We start from the raw sequence: 16,637 nt of genomic DNA, 5'->3' as shown, positions 1-16,637 counted from the left end.
TCGAACCGCCGACCTTCTGATCAGCAAGTCCTAGGCTCTGTGGTTTAACCCACAGCACCACCCGCGTCCAATTTTAGCCACAGACTTTAATCTAATACCAGTTCCTCACCCGGACCCCTTCTCCTTCTTGGTGCCGTACAGATGTCCCACAAACACCAGGCAGAGAGATTGGTCTAACCCAGGGCTTGCCAAGCACCTCTGGATGCTCATGATCAGAGCTGTCCATCTTTTACCCACAAGATAGGACCCATTGTGGGCTTCTTAGTGGGGCATCTGGTTAAGATGCTGACTATCTGATGGTGATTACTATATGATGTTCATGATTATAAGATGCTGGTCCAAATGGGCCTTTGGCCTGATCCAACAGCCAGACTCTTTCTTAGGTTGTATCCCAGGGACCTTACAGAGAAGGGTGTGTAATTAATAATGATAACAATGCGTTATTATGAGTACATAACTGTTTGCCAATCGGTCCTGGAATCGAGTGTGTGTCTTGAACAGAGGTGGGTGATGTGAACTACCTGTGTGACCATCCTTAAGGCACCTATCCGGCTGAAGCAGCTAATGGGATCTGTGTTCTTTCCTCCTTCCTAGGGGGAAGACAGAAAAATGGACTGGCGCAAATGGAAGCAGGAAAGTAAGAATGCTCTTTGGGTTCCTGGGTCTTCTCCCCACCCCCACAGTTTTTTTTTTGGGAGGGGGAGCAAGTCAGCACTGGGAATCTGTCCTGCCAAAGAACATAGGAAGAGCCATGCTGTATCAGGCCAAAGGCCATTCCATCCAGCTCAGAAGAAGAGGGTGTTTTGATATGGTTTGGGCCATTTGCCATTAGTGTAGAAAATGAGCTCATTCTCCCATTATACCATGTGTGTAAAGGCTTGCCCCTGTCATTGCCTGTTGTTGAGTGCCTAATAAACACATATGCTTATGGTGTCTTAAGTTTATCCGTTTTCAAACTGTACATTATTGGTTTTCCAAATCCCCCCCACCCCCTTGCAACACAACATTTTTGTCAAACTGCACACGAAGAAAAACAACTTTGTGTTTCTTCTTTCTGCCTTCCAAGTGGATGTCTCATTTTGGCTTAGCTTGGCACACCAGCAGTATTCCAAGCCTGAGAGTCCTGGGAGAAAAGCACCGCACAGTCCTTGCTTGATTATTCCCAGTACACCTTAGTCCAGGGCCTTCTGTGTTGGAACTGTTTTAACCCCAATGCTAACTCTCAGGGATTTCATTTATTGTCCATTCTGTGTTCTCATCTCTCTTCCAGAGAAGGAGGAGAAGAAGAAATGGAAGGAGCTGAAGCTTTTGAGGAAACTGGATAAGAAGATGATGCAGGAAGCGGCAGAAAAACAGAAAGAGGAGGCAAAGCCCATTGAAGATAAAGGTAACGGATAACCACGAATGGGAATGAAACTGGACTTTGCTTGGAATGTGCTACAGAACAGCCTTCGGCAATCTGGAGCCACCTCCAGATGTTTTGGACGACTACTCCCATCAGCCCCAGCCAGCACGACTGATGGTACTCCAAAGCATCTAGAGGGGGGCGCAGGATTGGTTCAGGCTGCTATGGAGGAGGGAAGTAACCTGGGACTTTCTGCATGCAAATCTGATGCTCTAACCACTGAGCTGGGTACGATAGGTAATAAAACAAAAACCCTCCTCGTGAAAACTAGGAATGTTTATTGTGCGCTGCTTCTCCTAAACAGTAACTTCCTTATTTCCTAGGACGCAACTACACAGTCAGTGTTGCTCTTCCGGGCTCCATTCTCAGCAATGCCCAGTCGGCAGAGTTGCGGACTTACCTTGCCGGACAGATCGCCAGGGCCTGCGTCATCTTCTGCGTGGACGAGATTGTGGTGTTTGATGAGCAAGGGGAGGATTCAAAGTAAGGACTCTGGTTGCTCATGAGGCTTTCCCCCTAGCTAGCTGGCATCATTTCCATGCAGGGATTCCTTCCCAGCCCTACCTGGAAATGTCAGTGGGGAATGAAAGTAGGGACCTGTTACCACAAAGACAGCAGATGCTCTCTTATAATAAGACACACTGCAGCAGCGTCTGAGTACCTGAAGGAGCATCTCTACCCCCATCGTTCTGCCCGGACACTGAGGTCCAGTGCCGAGGGCCTTCTGGTGGTTCCCTTACTGTGAGAAGCCAAGTTACAGGGAACCAGGCAGAGGGCCTTCTTGGTAGTGGCGCCCACCCTGTGGAACGCCCTCCCATCAGATGTCAAGGAAATAAACAACTATCTGACTTTTAGAAGACAACTGAAGGCAGCCCTGTTTAGGGAAGTTTTTAATGTTTAATAGGTTATTGTATTTTAGTGTTCTGTTGGAAGCTGCCCAGAGTGGCTGGGGAAACCCAGCCAGATGGGCGGGGTATAAATAATAAATTATTATTATTATTATTATTATTATTATTATTATTATTATTATTATTACTATTATTAATTACTGAGTGGCCCATAGAAAGCCAACAGGGCTTAACTTTTTAAAATTTAATTCCAAAGATTGTACTGTTCCCCCTCTCCCGCCTCAATCTTTTCAGGACGGTGGAAGGTGAATTTGAAGGGATCAAGAAGAGAGGTCAGGCCTGTGTGCAGCTGGCCCGGATTCTGCAGTACCTGGAATGTCCCCAGTAAGTCATTCTGCACAAACATGGGAAAGCGCCTTTAATGGTTTTACGCTACCGACGCTTTCTTAATATTTATTGTCGAGGACTGGAATTTGTTGGTGGGGGGAGAGAGAGAACAATAATGCCCCAGGGATTAGACAGGCTTGTTTGTCTCTCAGCAGGTCCTTCATGGGATGAAGGGGAGATTTTGACCCTTCGCCCCATGTATATCTCACAATGCACTCCACTTCTGCTTGGGGGCCTTAGGTCTAGCTGGCTTGATTTTTCTGTTGGCTGCTGTGTGTTGTTTTATCATCACTGGCTAATTTGACCATTATCTCAGCTGAATATTGGAAGCTGCTTCTTCTCATCTGCCCTTCTAAAAGCATTTTTTCTCCTCTGTTGGACAGATACCTTAGGAAGTCTTTTTTCCCCAAACACCAGGACCTCCAGTTTGCAGGTAAGGCCTAGAGCAATGGGAGACCCACAATCCCGTCCAGGCGACATTCTGGGGGCCATATTCCAGTGGTAGACAGAGCTGGAGGCAAAAGCAGGCAGAACAACTAATGCAAATTTTACCTTCTGTATAGTAGGCTCATTTCTGCACACACACACACGAGCGCACACACACACACGGGATGTATGTGTCAATACATCATCCAAAACCAGTTTCCGAAACAATTTCATGATATTTGATGTGGCCATATATCTCGAATCACAACGTGTGTATACACTATGTAAAAAAATCATGCTGTAGGAAAACCGTGAAGCCAGTCACCGTTTCGCTCATGCTTCCTGCTGCCCCTGTTGCTCTGCCTCCCCAGCTCTTCACTGCTTCTTATAGGGGGAAGTGGACCACAAGAGCAGGCGCTGAATAAAGAAGCCTACCTGGGAAGTTTCCTCAGTAATGTAGACACCGTGAGCTTCTTGTTTTAAGTGCAGACCCAGGCTGGTAGGTGGTTGAGCAAGACGCCTGTCAAAGCAGCTCCAGCTTCTTGCTGGGAGCCCCTTTCCCCCGCCTTTCTCCTACTTTGGACTCTCTCTGCTGGAAGAGCTGCCTCCACACACCTGAGGGTTGCCAGGGCCCTCGTGAGATCAGGAAGCCCTCTCGGCTCCTCCTCCTAAAAGCCCCCCCCCCCTGTTGCTGCCCAAGCCTGACTTTTGAAAGGCTGCTGCCCCCAGCCGGGGCTCGCTTGGAAGTCACTGCTAGTCCCATGGAAAAATAAACGGGGGTTATTTACTTCTGAGTTGTTAATAATAATAATAATAATAATAAACATTGCCCTGCTGTTTAATCCTCCTTCCTTACTTTCCCCCTTCTCTGTGTGTGTGTGTGTGTGTGTGCGGGTGTTTCTGTGTCTCACCTCTACATAGTGACAACATTATACATTGGTATATCTCAGAGTTTAGCCAGTGTTATGTCACAATGTCAAAAACCACACATCGTCCCCACACACTCATTTCTCATAATGAAAAGGCATTATCAGAGTTCAATGACATTTTCCAGCCAAACAGTCTTAGGTCAGGTCACAGTCAGATAAATATTATACACTCAATAAGGTCCCTCAAAAAATAAAATAAGAGCACATAAATTGGTTCCCTGTAATAAATCAGTAGCTGAGTATATCAGCACCCCCCCCCCCAAAAAAAGACTTAGAGAGATTGTTTGGTCTCCAATAGATGCCAGAAGGTGAACAATGTGGGCTGAACCTCAGGAGTAATTAATTAGTCCTGTCTTGGGTTGTTGCTTTTTAGTGGGTAGGGACAGCACAGATGTGCACATGTACTCTGGCACATGTGAAAGGCAGTGTTAGTTTGTTTTGCATTGGAGGGAGAGGATGGGGGTGACTCCATATTACTCACCTTGGACATGTTGTTTCAGGGCTCTTAAACCCCTTAGACAGCCCCCACCACGTGCGGATAAGTGAGGAATCGGAGTATCGGGAAGGAGTGGTTTTGTCACGGCCCACCAAGCCCGGCCGGGGATCCTTTGTGAACTGTGGAATGCAAAAGGTAAACCCTCACCTGTCCTGCTGCTACACCTTAAAGGGGTCTTACTTTTACCCCTCCATGATCCTTAACCAATCCCTATCCTTGATAGAGCAAGTGAGTTCTGCAGAGGCAAGCAGGATGTCCCTGCGGATCAGGGGGAGACCCTAGAGCTGCATTCCATCAAGGATAACTGCCTGGGGGCCACTTGCCAGTGAGGGATGTGGCCAAAGACCAAAAAGGGGACAGAGCAATAGATGTGGAACTGTAGCTACTCATATTTATTTGTTGCATTTCTATCCCACCTATTTCTCCAAGGAGATTATGGTTCTCCTCATTTAATCCCCACAACAGCCCTGTGAGGTGGGGCAGTGACCCACCCAAGGTCACCCAGTGCATTCAATGGCCCGGTGGGATTTTGAGCCCTGGTCTACCAGGTCCTAGTCCAACACCTTAACCACTACACTGTGTTGTCACCTTAAAGGTAAAGGGACCCCTGACCATTAGGTCCAGTCGTGTCCGACTCCGGGGTTGCGGCGCTCATCTCACTTTATTGGCTGAGGGAGCTGGCGTACAGCTTCCAAGTCATGTGGCCAGCATGACTAAGCTGCTTCTGGCGAACCAGAGCAGCGCACGGAAATGCCGTTTACCTTCCCACCAGAGCTGTACCTATTTATCTACTTGCACTCTGACATGCTTTTGAACTGCTAGGTTGGCAGGAGCAGGGACCAAGCAACAGGAGCTCACCCCGTCGCAGGGATTCGAACCGCCGACCTTCTGATCGGCAAGCCCTAGGCTCTGTGGTTTAGACCACAGCACCATCCACATCCCGTTGTCACCTTACCTGACCCCTATAGCTTATATTGCACCCTTGCCTGGCTGTGCATTCGGCAGGCCTGAGATCTGCCACATCCCAAGCCAATGTTCCCTTCCTACAGGAGGTACAGATTGATAAGCAGCTGGAGGCAGGCCTTCGTGTTACAGTGCGTCTCAACCCACAGCAAAACCCAGGTAACGTAATTGACCCCACACCTTGGCCCAAATGCTGAATGGGCAAGCCCCACATCTACCACTGCACTCAGGTTGCTCAAATTTGTCCCAGACAAGGATGTGGGGGGCAGAATCTCCTTTTCATAACATTTCCCTGAGCTTCATGATTTCAAGAGTCGTGAGAAGTTTAAGTCATAATTTGCAAGTACCCCTCTCCTTTTCCCGTGCAGCTGGGAGGCAGACTGCCCATTTGCAGCTCAACAAAAACCTGGGTTCTTGTGGGCCAGCCAGCCTTGTTAACTCCCCACTTTCTTCCCTAGAAAGCAGAACACAGAAGGGGGTGGTCGTTTCATCACACCAGCCCCGAACTGCTTCTGGGCTCTACTGGGGCTACAGCGTCCGCTTGGCATCCTGTCTGAGTAAGTATACATGCCTACTTTTTAAAAAGACTCCATAACAAACTGTTATGATTAAGTATATAAAGCCTTTAACAACTGGCTTTATATACTTAAGATTGCTTTACCTCCTTATGCCCACTCAACAGCTTTGATTAGGAGAACAGGAACTGTTACAGTCCCCACATTATACCTGCTCTGCAGCTGTAAAAAAATGATCTTTTAGTGGGGAAGCACCTACCCTTTGGAACTGCCTGCCTATTGAAATCAGGCGTGCACCACCATTACATTATTTTCAGTGCCTGCTAAAAACATTTTTAGTTAGACAAGTGTACCCAGATGCTTAGAAAGTTAGTGGGAGTTTTAATCTGTTTATGTCTATTGATATATTGTTTTTCTGAAAGCCTGGAATTATTGCTGTTCTTATTGCTGATTTTCTTTTATCATCCTTTTTGTAAACTGCATTGAGATTTTTTTGTAATTTACAGTTAAGTGGTGTATAAATTTTATGAAGTAAAGTAGACTACTGTTCCCTGCATTCTTTTGGGAAATGTATGATCTTAGGCAGGGGTCAGCAAACTTACCGTGCCTCAGGCCAGTGTCTTCAGCACCGATCGCGCGGCAGGCCAGAATGCCGGGAAGCGCGTGCCCATACTTGTGCGCACACGCTATTCCCTGCACACTTCCGGGTCAGCGGAGCACCAGAAATAGCTTGTGCGCATGTTCATGGGCCTCCTCTGACCCGGATGTGCACCGGAAATAACGCTTGTGGATGCACAAATAACATTTGCATATGTGCACAAGCTATTTCCAGTGCTCCTCCGACCTGGAAGTGGGCAGCAATGCAGCACAGCACCGGTAAGAGCGGGCGGCGGGGGTCGCTGTGGGCCAGATAAACGAGTCCCTCGGGCCTTATCTAGCCCACGGGCCTTGGTTTGGGGACCCCTGATCTTAGGCTTAAGTTGCTTAGAAGTCATTAAGTGGTTTATAAATTTAAGTGGCATTAAGTAGCTTGTAAGGGACGCGGGTGGTGCTGTGGGTTAAAGCCTCAGCACCTAGTACTTGCCGATCGAAAGGTCGGCGGTTCGAATCCCCGCGGCGGGGTGTGCTCCCGTCGCTCGGTCCCAGCACCTGCCAACCTAGCAGTTCAAAAGCACCCTCGGGTGCAAGTAGATAAATAGGGACCGCTTACCAGCGGGAAGGTAAACGGCGTTTCTCTGCGCTGCTCTGGCTCGCCAGATATAGCTTCGTCACGCTGGCCACGTGACCCAGAAGTGTCTGCGGACAGCACTGGCTCCCGGCCTATAGAGTGAGATGAGCGCACAACCCTAGAGTCTGGCAAGACTGGCCCGTACGGGCAGGGGTACCTTTACCTTTAAGTAGCTTGTAAATTTAATAAAAATAATTTGGAGAACCACAGGTTTTCCCCGTCCATTAAGTTCATTGCTTGACATTTGTCATCTGCTGGTCAGGTGCTGTGTTTGCTGAGTCCCCGTATAAAGAAGGCTACGATCTCTCCATTGGAACCTCTGAGCGAGGGGCCTCTGTGGACCAGGCAACTCTGCCTTCTTTCAGGTACACCTTTACAATCCTACCAGGTTTTATGGGGACTAGAATCGTCTCTCTACATCCCGTAAACCTGCTTCACCATTTCTTCTGTCTCCCAGACATGCTTTGATAGTTTTCGGAGGCTTGCAAGGCCTGGAGGCAAGCGTGGACATGGACCTGAACCTGGAGGTCACAGATCCAAGCACCTTGTTTGACTTTTATTTGAACACCTGTCCGGGGCAGGGCAGCCGCACCATCAGGACCGAGGTGAGGGTTTTTTTTTTAAAAAAAAGGATGTTCATGGAGGCTAATGGTTACTAGCCACAGTGACTATGTTCTCCCTCCATTGTTAGAGGCAATATGCTGGAAATCACAAGGGTTGTTGCTGCTGCTGTGCTCAGGTCCTGCTTTCAGGCTTCTCATTGGAGCATCTAGCTGGCCTCTGAGAGAAGAGGATGCTGATAGGTGCCCAATCCGACAGCCAGGCTCTTTCTTTGTTCCTTATGGTGGCCTCCTGCACCCATACAAAAGAAGAATCTGCTGGGTTAGGCCAACAGCCCATCTGTGTCCAGCATCCTGTTCTCACAGTGGCCATAAATTTATTTTTGGGGTTCCCTTTCTAGGAAGCAATTCTCATCTCTCTGTCGGCGCTGAGACCTCGGATCGAAGAAGCAGTGAAGAAAGGTAGCAGCCTCTGAACAGAAGCAGAAACTCAAGCATCCAACATGGGCAGACCATCATCAATCTTTGCCTCTCCCAGCCCAGGATTTGCCCCAGCAAATTATTTGTCAAAATTACAAATACCTAAATACAGATGGTCATTTACCCTCGCTAGATTCAACGTGCTGCCATCTGCCTTATTGCAAGGCAGATTCGAGGGTAAACCATACGTGGAATTAGTCTGCCCCTGCGGCTTGATGGAGGTAGAAACTGTCTCTCATGCCTTGTTGCGCTGCAGTTTCTACAGGGATATACGCTCGGTATTTATTACCCCTGCTATGCAAAAATCTCCAAGTGAATCCAAACTTCAATGTCTAAAATCCCTGGTAGAGGACAAGGATCCTGAGATCACATTAATTCTGTGCGATTGCCGTAAAACTTAGGGAACAAGCTGTGCTATCATAATGATTAAGGCCTTAAATGATAATTTTAGGTTATATGTTAGTGGCTAAGTTTTAATTTATATATTTTTAAACTGTTGCTATATCTGTATTGTCCCTGTTATGCCTAATTGCAAATTCAAATGTATCCCTATCATGTTTTATGACTTCTTTGATATTGTATGTGGGCTGGAACTGGTCTGTGACTGAAATAATAAATTAATCATCACCTCTCCCAGCCAACCTGACACCAAAATGTGATGTAGGACCATCTTCTTTCTCTGTTGGGAGGTCAGGAAACTCACCTCCCTGCTGCCACTGGTCAGCAGGGGTCAGCAAACTTTTTCAGCAGGGGGCCAGTCCACTGTCCCTCAGACCTTGTGGGGGGCTGGACGATATTTTTTGCCCCACAAATAACCCAGAGATGCATTTTAAATAAAAGCACACATTCTACTCATGTAAAAACATGGTGATTCCTGGTCCATCTGCAGCCCAGATTGAGAAGATGATTGGTCCAGATCCAGCCCCCGGGCCTTAGTTTGCCTACCCATGGGTTGGAGAGCAGCCAGACACAAACAGAGGGGGAAAGGGGGATGGACTTTGAGACTGGCCTGTCTATCTCAGCTACCACTTCTCAGAAGGAGGCATCTGCTTTGAACTTTTGGGAAACAGTGAAGACCTAAGTGTGGCAGGTGATTGGAGGATCAAATGCAACCACTTTCATGTTTAACACAGGAGCAACAACTTTATCCACACAATTAAGACTGCTAGGAATCTGATATCCGCATATGACCAAATGTGAAATTCCAGGAGTATCTTGATAATTAAATGGCCAAACTTTTAAAGGTATAAACCAGTGGTTTCCAAAGTGGGAAATACTGCCCACTGGTGGGGGGGGGGGAATGGGATTACTTAGCAGAGTGAAAAGGACTATCAGATGATAAATAGCGGGTATCACTGCATCAAATTCCATCAATTTTGTTGAATTAAATTAAATGGTTTTAATTCAGTTTTGTGCAGGGGTTTTTTGGGGGAGGGTAGTTTTTGCATTTTTATTATTTAAACCATTAAGCATTAATAGAAGCAAAATATATACATATAAATGATCACATACACCTGGCTTGCCAGTAGTATATGTGAAAGGGATCTGGAGTCTTACTAGACCACAAGCTGAACATGAGTCAACAGTGTGATGCAGCAGCAAAAAAAGTGAATGCTACTCTAGGCTGCAGCAACAGAAGTCTAGTGTCCAGATCAAGGAAGCCATAGTACTGGCCTTGGTCAGACCACACCTAGAATAACTACTGTGTCCAGTTCTGGGTGTCACAATTTAAGAAGGATACTGACAAGCTGGAAAGTGTGCAGAGGAGGGTAACCAAGATGATCAACAGTCTGGAAATAAGCCTTATGAGGAACTACTGCAATGTGCTCTATGTGAGGCTACCTTTGAAGGTGACTCGGAAACTGCAATTAATCCAGAATGCGGCAGCTGGACTGGTGACTGGGAGTGGCCGCCGAGTCCATATAACACTGGTCCTGAAAGATCTTCATTGGCTCCCAGTACGTTTCCAAGCACAATTCAAAGTGTTGGTGCTGACCTTTAAAGTCCTAAACGGCCTTGGCCCTGTATACCTGAAGGAGTGTCTCCACCCCCATCGTCCAGCCCGGACACTGAGGTCCAGTGCCAAGGGCCTTCTGGTGGTTCCTATGCTGCGAGAAGTGAGGTTACGGGGAACCAGGCAGAGGGCCTTCTCGGTAGTGGTGCCCTCCCATCAGATGTCAAGGCAATAAGCAACTATCTTTTAAAAGACAACTGAAGGCGGCCCTGTTTAAGGAAGTTTTTTATGTCTGATGCTGTATTGTTTTTAATATTCCGTTGGAAGCTGCCCAGAGTGGTTGGGGAAACCCAGACAGATGGGCGGGGTATAAATAATAATAATAATAATAATAATAATAATAATAATAATAATAATAATTATAACAGTTGAAAGAGGTGGGTATGCTAAGAAAAGAAGAGACTGAGAGGAGACATGATAGCCATCTTCAAATATCTCAAGGGCTGTCACATGGAGGATGAAGCAACCTTGTTTTCTCCAGCTCTGGAGGATAAGACTTGAACCAATGGATTCAAGTTACAATAAAGGAGATTAAAACTAACCATGAGCAATAACTTTCTGACAGTAAATGCTGTTTGACAGTGCAATGGACACCCTCGGAAGAAGGTGGCCTCCCCTTCCTTGGAGGATTTTAAGCAGAGGTTGGATGACCATCCGTCATGTGTGATCTAGTTGAGGTTCCTGCATTGCAGGGGGTTGGACTAGATGACCCTTGGGGGATCCTTCCAACTCTACAATTCTGTGATTTTATACATACAAAGTATCACAGCAGCAGCAGCAGCTCTTTCCTTAAAAGCAAGCAGCCCTAATAGATAAAAAAGTTGCAAAGGGCTGCTGATTATGTAGATTCACCCTACGTGCACTTAAAAACTGCCATGAAAACAGGAAGAATAAAATTACAAGATAATAAACTAATAATCACAGAAAGCTTGGAAAGAAAGAAAGAAAGAAAGAAAGAAAGAAAGAAAGAAAGAAAGAAAGATGTAAGATATATTCCATAGCTGAATGTAAGGTTCATATTTCTAGCAAACATATTGAATAGTCATTAATTTTGCCAAACCAATTCCTCTTTAGTGGGAATATGCCAACTATTAGTTTAGATTTGGTTATATAAATCACAAATGGCCCCCCAAGCAGAAGCGTCTGCATCACCCCTGGCAGCATGTATTTAATGAGTCAGTTTTCGGAAATGGCAGTGACTTTTTAAAACCATAATCCATAGAATAAACAATATGTGTCCTCCTACTAGATCACTAGATGAGATCGCTAGATGAGCGGTAACCAACAGATACAGAATTATTTGTTGACAAATAAGGTCAGCCTTGGCAGCATCAAAACCGGCTATATCTTAGCATCCAATGTGACCTGTGTGCCAACATTAATACTAATCTCCATTACAACCTGCTTCCAGAACTTGTGTACATAACTACACCCTCACTACAAATGCCAGTATGTTGCTCTTATGGTATGAGGAATATACTGCTTTGTTGTGTTATTATCTTCCTTATTGGGTTGTGCAAACTGTTCGCTTTTTATAGGCAAGGGGGCACCGGGGATGAGTTAATGGAAGCAGAGGGTGGGGCGCTGGCCCAAACAAAGTTTGGGAACCACTATTGTGAACTGTGTGCGCGCACACATTTACACTAAATTTCAACTCACATAGCTTTTCTCAAGCTTCAGACAGGGGAAAACCTATCTCACTAATCAATAAAATTGCTAGCTGGCTAGTTTAACACAGCCACCTCCTAATATTCAAGAACCTGCAGCTTCCCTCTGCACAACCCCTGCAGTGGGGAGAAGAATATGTGTGGATGTCTGCCCCCCCCCCCATAATAGGTGTTGAACAGTGGTTCAGGCAGCTCTTAGACTTGCCTGGTTATTACAGGCAGACAGAAAATCAGTGTTCTCTCCTGCTAAATACTGGGTTGCATCCAAGATCATCCACCACAGACCCACTGAAATTAATGGATCTAAGTCATGCCCATTGTTTAAAATGGGTCTACTCAGAGTAGGACTAGCATTGGATACAAGCCCTCATTGATATATTTTCCTGATAACTATTTCCTATGATGATCATACTATTTCAGTGTATTAGTCACTATCACATGAGCCTCCAAGTGAACTTGCATAATTTTTAATAGCGTAAAGCAAAATCAGAACAAATACATCCTATAAAACAGCAGCAAAAAATGTACCTTTAACAAAACCATCCTAATCCTGCAAATGTCTAGGAGAGAGAAGTTTTAACCTGACGCCAAAATAATGTTAATGACGGTGCCAGGCAGACCTCACTGGGGAGGAACATTCCACAGCTGAGAAGCCACAACCGATAAGGCCCTGGGCCCTTGCTGACACCATATTGGGGAGTGGGGGAGCTTCCGGTGAGAAAATAAGCAGGAGGGGAAACTGCAGAAGTGGCTTTTAGCTCAAGTGGCTTTTAGGAAGACTTGTTATTGGCCTCCCATCTTTCTCAAAATGCAATGGATAGGGGTGAAGTCATACTATTGGAGACTCACAGTGCCAGCTGTGGCTGCAGAGACCAGTAACTCATAATTGCTGCCTCCCACATTGTTTGTGTTGCTTAAGCAGCACTGAAGTGACATCCTTGGAGGGCATGTCTGGGCTGTGTGTATGGAGGTCCTGGGCTGCCCAGATGGAAAGACCCTCATCTCGGCCTCGCTGGTGTGGTCCAAAGGAAAGCAGAGCAATATGTTTGGTACCAGCTTGGCTGCAGGAGTTGCCAGAAGGAGGTGGATTTGTATAGGGTTTACTCCTTAGCATTTTCTTCTCTTGAGGACATCCCACAAGGCAGCAGAGATTCCTTCTCCTAGATGGGCTCCCTTCCCAGGTTGACAAGCCCCATCTGCCCCTAGTTTCCCTTTACAGCACATGCAGAGGAAAGCAATCCACGTTGGTGGCCATGACTGCCTCTTGTCTTTAGAAAGAAGCAGGTACTGTTCCTTGTGAATGCTAAGAAAGAGAGAGTTGCTTGTTGGAGCTGAGATAGCTTTTTACTACTCGGGCAGATCTTACCGCCTGGCAAGTGTCTATTTGCAAGGTCTCAGGAATCACTTCCTTAGGTGGTGCTTCCAGCTGTGATTGCTTTCAAGTTGCTTCCAGCAGTGATTGCTTTCAACTTGCTAGTCCTCTTGAGGATGTTGGGGACAAAGAGGAGGCCAGAGGCTCGCTCGATGCTCTCGATGGGGACCAGGAAATTCTCCAGAGGGATCTTGTCATTGACGGGGCTGTTTGGCATGACGTAGGAGCGCAACTCAATCTCCCCACTTGACTTCTCCAGGATGAGCACCTTGAAGAAGTGTGTGGGGACGGCCACGTGGCTCTTCCCAATCACCTGGTATTTCACGTACATCTTCCCATCTGCCTCCATCCTGTATGGGGAAATTGGGGGTGGGATTAGAAGCCATGATGTGGGGGAATTTCAGCACCCCTTTTACAAAAATGTGAAACAATATTGTGATTTTTATTTAACAAAATTGAATAACTGTGATTGCGGGGTGGGGACTGTTGGCAGAGTAAACCAGAGTGGGAAGTCTGTAAGTTGTTTTGGTTTTTCTTAATTACCTGGGTAGAAAAAGTGGTCCTGTACAGACATAAACATTCTTGTTGTATTTAGTTAAGCTCCTGCAGTATTTCTCCAGGTTATTCCAGGCATTCTGATTCAGATGAGGATTCTAGAAGCAAAATAAATGTTGTGTTCAGTAGCTGAAGTGAGGATGACAATGAAGCAGTTAAAAGGCTAGGTGTGGTCCAAATGTTGCAGAACCACAAGGTGGTAAGGGGGGACGGGACTGTTGCTCATTGGTTAGAACACGTGCCTGGCATGCAGAAGGTCCCAAGTTCAATCCTGGGAAAGGCTGGGAGTGTCCCTTGCTTGAAACCCCAAAGAAGCTGCTCCCAATCAGAGCAGACAGCACTGAACTAGGTGGACCTCACTGACCTGACTCCATAGCAGCCTATATTGTGTGTGGTGCTATGTTTAACCCTATGCTAACCTTTTAAAAGCCTCTGTGGGGCACCTAATCCCAGAGGTGACCCAGAAGTGACTTTAGTTCACATTGCTTGAAAAAATTAGGTCTAGTAGACCTAATTTGAGTCACACAACTCAAAAACTTTAAGGTATAGGAAATTTTTATTCACTCCAGTGACTTGAGATAATCCAGTTCGGCAATTTTAATCAAAATCTGAGATGTAGTAAAAATCAAAAGCACAACTGGTGATTTTCATGGAACAATTCCATTGAAGAAACTAACAATGGCTACCCAGACATAGCTGCTGCTTGCAAAGGGCCCCCATAACAATTAAAGCTTCAGGGGCCCCCAAATGTAGGTCTGCCTTTGGTCTCATGGACAGACATTCTCTTTATTTCCTCGATATCAAATTAAGAAGTGCCTCTGAGGCTATGCAGAGTGTATTTGCCACAGCTGGGGGTGGGGGACAAGACCAGCCTTCCAACCATTAGTAGAAGGACTTGAGCTTTCAGACAAGCCAATCCAATACACTCTCCCTTACCTGGGGGGCGACGTTGCTCAAGTAGAACGTGTCCCCCATAGCCTTCTGGCTCCAGCGGTGGTTGGCGGCGGCCGCCAGATGTCCCCGGTCAAAGCCGCTGCCCCGGTAATCCGCGTTGGTGGCGCGGTGGTACTCGTGAATCGAGTCGTCGGAACGGAAGTCGCAGGCAGCGCGGTCCGAGGAGCCGCTCAGCGTGGTCGGGTTTAGCTGTTCCACCACCCAGAGGGCGCTACGAGCTCGCGGGTCGTAGCACAGCACGTAGGACTCCCGGGTCCGCAGCAGGGACAGCCCCGGCAAGCCATACTTGGCCAGCTCCCCCGCATCGCCAGCGCCGCCTCGGGCAGCCAAATCCGAAGTTGTGGTGGCGGCGGCGACCACCGGCACGACCGGCAGCCGTGAGAGGAGCCCCTCCGCCTCCGCTCCCACCTGGCTCGGCTGCCTCCCTCTCTTGGACAAGCCGGCGCCCAAGCCCAACCCGAGAGCCAGGGAGGCCGCCGGCACCAGCCACCGGCTGCCGCTGCAGAAGCGCCTCATTTCATCCGCTCCGCTTGGCGGAAGCGACCCAGCGGCAACTGGCAAGCGGCTGCTATAGACACGAGGACTCCCGGGTCTGCGGGTGGGAGAATGTGAATGGGGATGGAACGTTCGATCAGCGGAACGCCGAAAATGAGAAAAAAGTGTGAATGGAACGAAACGTTCGATCAGCAGAAGGTCAGGGAAGGTGCGAGTGGGACAGAACGTTCGAGGAGGAGCAAAAAGGGATACACTGTAGCACCGCCTTCGTCGGTCGTGCCGACTTCTTAAAGGGGCAATGTTTTTCATTCGAACAGGAGGCTAAGACGGGTTATACCGCGTTGGTCTTGCGACTGGTGGAGGTCAGTGGACCCGCTACTGGGCCGCGATCTAAAGGTGGCTTGCTACATCAGCTCTGCCACAAAACAAGTACTGTTGTTGCTTAGTCGTATCCGACTCTTCGTGACCCCATGGACCAGAGCACGCCAGGCACTCCTGTCTTCAAAACAAGTACACACGGTAGCAATAATACTAAGCTGGCCGGCCCACCCATGAGACAAGGTGTGACAACCGCCTCGGGTGGCAGAACCCACAGGGGCAGATGATCTTGATGTCAGTATTTATTCCTCCCTTGTTCCTGATCTTCACTCACCCTTTTTTCCGTGGTGGGTGGGGGATGCCATTTTGGGGTTCACCTCAGGCACCTAAATGTCTTCTGCTGGCCCTGATACTAAAGAAATGTCTCCAAATGCACATTCCTGGGGCTCTGGAAAGGCTGAGGGCTACATAACCTTCTCCTGAAGAAGGGCGCTTGAGAGCCTACTGCTGTGGCTCTAGCAAAGGTTAAGCTGGGGGAGCAGAAGCCCAAGATAGAAAAAGCAGTGCTTGCTTCTACAAAAGCACACACAACCAGAAAAGGCCGTCCCTTTTGGCCATAATAGCTTTCCTGTACAGTCAAGCAGACTCCTTCAGGATGTAGTGGATTCTCCTTCGTTGGGTGTTTTAAAAACAGAGGTTGGATGGTCATGTCAGCGGGATTCTTTAGCTGGGATTTCTGCATTGCAGGGGGTGGGCTATGACCCTTGGGTCCCTTTCAGCTCTACAGTTCCATGATTCTACGAGTACTTTACAGAATATGCAGAGCATGTAACAATTGTAGAACATTGCCCTTTTAAGGACACTTAAAAGCCCGTCACACTTTACGGTCCTTGCCCTTGCTGATTCTTTGACCTTAGGGAGCGTTAGAAGAAGATTGGTGCTTTGGCTGGCCTGAAGCAAAGGTGTATTGCACTACAACTGTCTTCATACTATATTCCATAAACCCGCATGTAAAGCCTTCCTTC

The 16,637-nt window shown here is 47.4% G+C and overlaps 2 protein-coding genes across 2 annotated transcripts in view; one reads left to right on the top strand and one right to left on the bottom strand.

Moving 5' to 3' along the window:
• Nucleotides 1–8,891, top strand: part of LOC310669940 (uncharacterized protein) — a 38,572-nt gene extending 29,681 nt beyond the window's left edge. The window contains exons 17-27 of the mRNA XM_083424404.1: nucleotides 595–637; nucleotides 1,271–1,387; nucleotides 1,729–1,888; nucleotides 2,548–2,637; nucleotides 3,024–3,073; nucleotides 4,496–4,626; nucleotides 5,541–5,613; nucleotides 5,913–6,011; nucleotides 7,460–7,562; nucleotides 7,655–7,802; nucleotides 8,159–8,891. Coding sequence (XP_083280530.1) covers nucleotides 595–637; nucleotides 1,271–1,387; nucleotides 1,729–1,888; nucleotides 2,548–2,637; nucleotides 3,024–3,073; nucleotides 4,496–4,626; nucleotides 5,541–5,613; nucleotides 5,913–6,011; nucleotides 7,460–7,562; nucleotides 7,655–7,802; nucleotides 8,159–8,233 — 1,089 coding nt within the window. The 3' untranslated portion in view covers nucleotides 8,234–8,891. The remainder of the gene's footprint in view (nucleotides 1–594; nucleotides 638–1,270; nucleotides 1,388–1,728; nucleotides 1,889–2,547; nucleotides 2,638–3,023; nucleotides 3,074–4,495; nucleotides 4,627–5,540; nucleotides 5,614–5,912; nucleotides 6,012–7,459; nucleotides 7,563–7,654; nucleotides 7,803–8,158) is intronic.
• Nucleotides 8,892–12,369: 3,478 nt separating this feature from the next.
• Nucleotides 12,370–15,578, bottom strand: ENDOG (endonuclease G). The gene is made up of 3 exons (XM_083423238.1): nucleotides 14,782–15,578; nucleotides 13,834–13,943; nucleotides 12,370–13,640 (listed from the first exon to the last, which is right to left on the bottom strand). The coding sequence occupies exons 1-3, from the start codon at nucleotides 15,313–15,315 to the stop codon at nucleotides 13,328–13,330; spliced, it is 957 nt and encodes a 318-aa protein (XP_083279364.1). The 5' UTR covers nucleotides 15,316–15,578; the 3' UTR covers nucleotides 12,370–13,327.
• Nucleotides 15,579–16,637: the final 1,059 nt, after the last annotated feature.

Source organism: Podarcis tiliguerta (genome assembly GCF_965153285.1).
Source record: "Podarcis tiliguerta genome assembly, chromosome: Z".
Classification (NCBI taxonomy): Eukaryota; Metazoa; Chordata; class Lepidosauria; order Squamata; family Lacertidae; genus Podarcis; species Podarcis tiliguerta.
Note: the sequence above shows the minus strand (reverse complement) of the source record. Positions and strands in the feature narration are given on the sequence as shown.